Genomic DNA, 5,585 nt, shown 5'->3' with positions numbered 1-5,585 from the left:
TTTTAAAAATATAAGTGATCGCTATTGTAACTTAAAAAGATAATGTCTAGATGAAACTCAAGTGTCTTTATAACGCTCACCAAGTCTGGAAGGATGGTGAAGTCCCCCAGGTTGGATGCGCTCTGGGAGGGGAGCATGTGAGGACACTCGTCAGTCTGGAACCTCAGGGAGGCCGGGAGAGCTTGGGTTGTTGTTGGGGGCAGGGAGTGCTCCTGTGCTCTGCAAGCTGGCGTGCTGTGTGGCTCAGCTCTTACACTGTCCTGAGGCCTGGGATTGGTTTGGTGGCCTTGAGCACATCCCCCAGACCTTCCTGAACCTGTCTCCCCATTTTTAAATTAGGAAGTTGGGCTGGTCGACTTCTGAGTTCTCTTCCAGCTCTGTCAGGCTAAGCACCCAGCTGGAGTGAGGGGGCCTTTGTTGTGGGCTTGACTCTCAGGCTTGGTTTCAGGGTCTCCTCATTCCCATGGGTCAGCCACTCTCCTTGGTGACTCCCCATGCCGGCTTCTGTACCTGAGTTGTTGCTCGACAAAGAGCTGGAGGTGGGCTGTTTGGAAATTAACTCTCACTGACTGAAAATGCAGGAAGCTCGACTGTGAAACTCAACTCATCAAAAAGAAAAAAACACACACACACAGAGCTGGAAACCGCAGGGCCTATCAGCCTGTCGTCATCAAGCAGACTAGAATAGTGCAGAGAACTCGAGGCAGAGAGGAAATGAACTTGAGAGCAGGGGGAACACGCTGTGGGGCAGAGCAGAGAGAAAGAGGGCGGCGGTGGAAGGAGCGGCCGGCCACAGTGCCGGGCACCGCGATGGTGGGAGGATGGCAGACGCGGTGAAGCAGGGTTTCCTGTACCTTCAGCAGCAGCAGACTTTCGGAAAGGTAGGAGGGGCGAGTCTGGCCCGCGAGGAATTTCCAGGGAGGAGAGGAGTGCGCCGAATGTCCCCCAACCCTTGTGGGATGGTGGAGACCCAGAGCTGAACTTGGGTGGGCTCCTTCCTTTGTGGCTGCCTGTGCCCCCAAGCAGGCCCCACACTGTGCTCTCTGCTGATGCTGCCCCCTGCCCGCCCCCCCCCTCCCCGCTGGGGAAGGGATGGTAAAGGGAGGCTCTGACTCCCTCTCTTACCTCTCTGGCTCTGTGGTGACTTCTTCTCATGGGAGGGAAAGGGAAGCTTAGGTTCCCCCCTTGGAAGGGAAAGAGAGAAGCAGCAGAGAGGGTAATTCAGGGCTGCAGTGAGGGTCCTTCCTTCTTGCCCGCCCCATGGGGGGTAGGTTTGGCTGGTGTAGGCTTGAGCAGAGAGCCCCAGTGTGTCCGATCTCCTTCTCCTTCCCTGGCCTCTTTGAAGCAGGAACTCCTCTTTCCCTCAACTGATCCACACTGGACACCCCACTCTCTTTGTCTCTCTCCTCCCATTTTTCTCTCCCCCTCCCCCCTCCCCCCTTCCTCCCTTCTCTCCCTTCCTCCCTTTCTGCCATCCTGTCAAGGGATGAGGTGGGAAGGTTCAGGAGGGTCGAGTGAAGGTCCTGGAGGGAAGGCCTTCTACACGAGAGTGATGGTCTCCCTGTTGGCCCTGGTGCTGCCCTCCCCACACCTCCTCTGGGCCTCATGGACTCACAGGCTTTCTGCCCCTAGGCGTGGACCCCCTGGGCTGGGCCCGCCTGGCCTCGCAGCCAGTCTTCACTGTGCTGCCTCTGCCTCCAGCGTGTTCTCTGCTGTCATCCCAGGCCCCTCTCTGGGCTGCCTGTGGTGGGTCTCTAGTTCCAATGCTTTCTGGTTCCTCAGGCCCTGTTTGTGTTCCTCCTGGGCTCTTACCACTCTCCCCATCCCCAAGGGGCTGCCCCAGTCCCTTTCTATGGTTCCACCACTTCCCTCTGCTCACCGTCTCTCCATCTCTGGTTGGCTCCCTCTCGGCACCCCCTTGCCATGCATCTGGGTTCAGAAATGGCGCAGGTTTGGGGCTACACTGTATGGACAGTCGGGCTGTGCCTTGGCCCGGCTGGAGCTCCAGGAGGGCCCGGAGAAGTCGCGCCGGGGAGAGGCTGCCCGAAGGGTGATCCGTCTCAGTGACTGTCTGCGGGTGACTGAGGCCAGTGGAGAGGCCAGCAGTCCCAAGGACACCAGCGCCTTCTTCCTGGAGACCAAGGAGCGCCTGTACCTGCTGGCGGCCCCCACAGCTGAGCGAAGCGACTGGGTGCAGGCCATCTGCCTCCTAGCCTTCCCTGTGAGTTGTGCGGGGGTGCAGAAAGGGCAAGGGGGTGGGGGCAGTTGGTACTTGTGGTGGGCAGGTGTTGTAAGGGTCACGGCCAGGGTGTTGGGGGTGGTTCCTTGGTGGGGGTGACCCACGGGGCAGCAGGCTGAGTGTGCCCCGAAAGAAAGCCTAGGCCCGAGGTGGAGCTTGGGCTTGGCGACAGTGCTGAGAGCCTGGCCTTCTCCCCAGGGCCAGAGGAAGAAGCTGTCGGGGCCAGAGGGGCCCGGCAGCCGGCCCCACATGGAGGAGAATGAACTGTACAGCACCGCAACCACAGGTGAGGGGGCGCAGTGGGGCCACTGGGGTGGAGGTGTGGGCCAGCCTTCTGGCTGCCTCGCCTCTGTGTCTTGAGTCTTCCTGCCTGTGGTTGTCCCCTGCCCAGCCGGCCCCCTTATCAGCCTCTCTGCATCGCTTCCGGGCATGGCCCAAGGTGGAGTGCCCTGCCCGCCTTGACTGTCAGCCCTTCACCCCAATTCGCCCCCGCTTGCTGGCCCTGCTGGTGGGGTGGGGCAGGCCTGAGGGGCTCGCTGAAGGTGCTGCTCTGAACCCTTTGTTGTTAGGACCTGAGCAACTTGTAAAACGAAAAAAGAAAGGCTTTCTTTCTGTGGATTAAAGGTGTCTTGTGACAGGGAGCTTTTTGCTGACAAGGCAATCCCCCCCTTGCGGTCCGTCTGGTCTTTGGGTGGGTGTGTGTGGGAGGAGAAGGAAGGGGGGGGCGTCCAGGCTCCACCCACAGTGGGTGAGGAGGCTGACAGCTGTGAGGGCAGGGTGGGGTGCACCTGTGGCTGGGACAGGGGGCACTGGGGAGGTGGCTGGGTTGATGAGACGGAAAAGACAGGGCTGTGGCTCTGGCAACAAGGTAGGAAGGATGTGGGCACGAGGCTGGGGTACATGTGGCCAGGTCAGGATGCCTATCAGGGGCGGGAGAGGTATGTGGCGTTTGGGGGAGTTTGACTGACGTGAATGGCTGTTTCTAGCAGCCTCTGGCCCGCACTCATTGAGAGCAGGGCAGAGTTGAGGCCAGCGAACAGCCTTCTCTCCCCTCTCTCCCCAGTGGCCCCCTGCAAGGAGTTTGCTGTGACAGTGAGACCCACAGAAGCCAGTGAAAGGTGCCAGCTCCGGGGGTCCTACACCCTCCGGACTGGAAAGAATGCCCTGGAGCTGTGGGGTGGCCCAGAGCCCCGCACCCAGCTGTACGACTGGCCCTACAGGTTCCTGCGGCGCTTTGGGCGCGACAAGGTGAGCTGGGGCTCTGCAGCAGGTGGAGAGAAAGGATGAGCGAGGGGCGAAGAGAGATGGTGGGGAGAGGTGCAAGGGGCCCTTCGAGGATGAGACAGAGGGAGGAGGGAGGAAAGAGGAGATAAAGGCCCGAAGGAGAGCATGGGAAGGGAACCAGAGGAGCTGGAGTGAAAGCAGAGATGCTGGTGGGAGAGAGGGCAGAGGAGGGCGGCCAAGGACGGAGACCAGGAGAGGCAGAGCAGTCGGAGTCAGTGGTTGCGGGTGTTCCTAAGGATGAAGTGTGCAGTGCGTGCCTGGCTCTACCCATGGATAGATGGGAGGGGGCGTGAGGGGAGTGGAGAAGGAGGTGAGAGGGGGCTTTGATGGTAAGGAAAAACATGGAGGGGGGTAGGCAGGGAAGAAACAGCTCGGGGAGAGGGCTCCCACAGGTCCCAGTGGAGGGAAGTTGGAGGTGATGGGTGTGAGTTTTGGAGCTGGGCCCAGGAGAATCAACCCTGCTCTGTGGCCGAGCCAGTCATCTGCCTTTCCCCTTCGTCCCAGGTAACCTTTTCCTTTGAGGCAGGCCGGCGGTGTGTCTCTGGAGAGGGCAACTTTGAGTTCAAAACCCATCAAGGCAATGAGATCTTCTTGGCTCTGGAAGAGGCCATCTCTGCTCAGAAGAATGCGGCCCCTCCTGGGCCCCAAACCCAGCTAGCCACAGGGCCAGCGGTGCAGCCGCGGCCGGAGAGCCCCTACTCCCGGCCCCACGACTCACTGCCGCCACCTTCACCTACCGCCCCAGTGTCCAGCTCCCGGCCTCGGGGGCCAGAGGGGGAATACGCAGTGCCCTTCGATGCGGTGGCCCGTAACCTGGGGAAGAGCTTGAGGGGCATCCTCATGGTCCCTCCGCAGCCCCCCGCTGACCCTCTGTATGACAGCATTGAGGAGCATCCACCTTTGAGACCCGACCACATATACGACGAGCCGGAGGGAGTGGCAGTCCTGTCCCTGTATGACAGCCCACAGGAACCCCAGGGTGAGGCCTGGAGGAGGCAGGCCACAGCAGATGGAGACCCCAGTGGCCTCCAGCACACTTACCCAGTGGGGAAGGACTGGCCACAGGAAACCGAGTATGACAATGTTGTACTTAAGAAAGGCCCAAAGTGATGGTGGGCTAAGGAGCTGGGGGCCCCACGGAATGCCAGTGCTGAGGTGGGCCTGTGCACACCAGGAGGGGTGGGAGGCTGGTGAGGAGGAGCATGATGGGGAAGGCAGGCCGCCCTTCTGGTTTTTGCTGATGACTCTTGCCCACTGGGCCCCAGGCACCTCCACCTGCTCCTCTCACAATCCTAGGCTCCAGCTGCCCTTGTCTGGTCCCAGGTATTGTCCCTGGGGGTCTGCTGGGTGAGTCACCGCCCCAAAGCAGGAAGTGTGCTCTGAAGAGATCCACGCCCTCCTACTCCTTTTGTACTTCCTCTTGTTTCTTTCCCGGGTCCAAGGAAGGGAGCCCCAGGCATCTAGGGCACAGGACAGGAGGATGTCAGCCAACCGCCTGGCTTGTGCCAGCCTTCTACCTGCTAATGTCCCCTTTGGAGGACAGCCCTGGTGGGTGGCAGCAGTGCCCTGCGGGTTTTGGACTCCCCTGTGGCATTAAATGTTCCCCAAAAGCTCGTGCATGGCATCAGTGCTGTGGGGGTGGAGGTGGGCCAGCCGCAGCCTTGTGAGGAATGGATGCTTCAATGGGCCGCCACCTCCCAGCTGCACCGTCCTCTGGGGGCCTAGGTTGGGTCCCAAATACCTGAGCCGGGGATCTGCAGACGTAGGGGCCCTGCAGGAAAAGGTCCAAGCATCTCTAACCCTTTGCTGGTGTAGGGCCAACACCAGAAACATGGTGGGGGGTGGGGGTGTGTGTGTGAAGAGCTAGACTGGACGACAGGAAAGAGCTGGCAGTTCCGAGCCCCTTCTGTGCCAGAAAGGGGATGGACCCTTTTCAGCTCCTTGCCTTCCTTGAGACTTGCCCAAGAACCCTTTCCACCCTGTAATTCCCCATTGGCCCTGGCGTCCTGTTTCCCCGCAGGTTGGGGCCTGTGTGCTGTGTTCCTCAAAACCGGCTTTCCTG

The 5,585-nt window shown here is 60.4% G+C and overlaps 1 protein-coding gene across 1 annotated transcript; it reads left to right on the top strand.

The window, feature by feature from the left end:
• Positions 1–714: 714 nt before the first annotated feature.
• DOK2 (docking protein 2) lies at positions 715–5,133 on the top strand. The gene is made up of 5 exons (XM_045853154.1): positions 715–881; positions 1,940–2,221; positions 2,438–2,525; positions 3,303–3,487; positions 4,028–5,133. The coding sequence occupies exons 1-5, from the start codon at positions 822–824 to the stop codon at positions 4,631–4,633; spliced, it is 1,221 nt and encodes a 406-aa protein (XP_045709110.1). The 5' UTR covers positions 715–821; the 3' UTR covers positions 4,634–5,133.
• Positions 5,134–5,585: the final 452 nt, after the last annotated feature.

This window comes from Phyllostomus hastatus, unplaced genomic scaffold, assembly GCF_019186645.2.
Source record: "Phyllostomus hastatus isolate PE091 unplaced genomic scaffold, TTU_PhHast_1.1 phas_contig_98, whole genome shotgun sequence".
NCBI lineage: Eukaryota > Metazoa > Chordata > Mammalia > Chiroptera > Phyllostomidae > Phyllostomus > Phyllostomus hastatus.
Note: the sequence above shows the minus strand (reverse complement) of the source record. Positions and strands in the feature narration are given on the sequence as shown.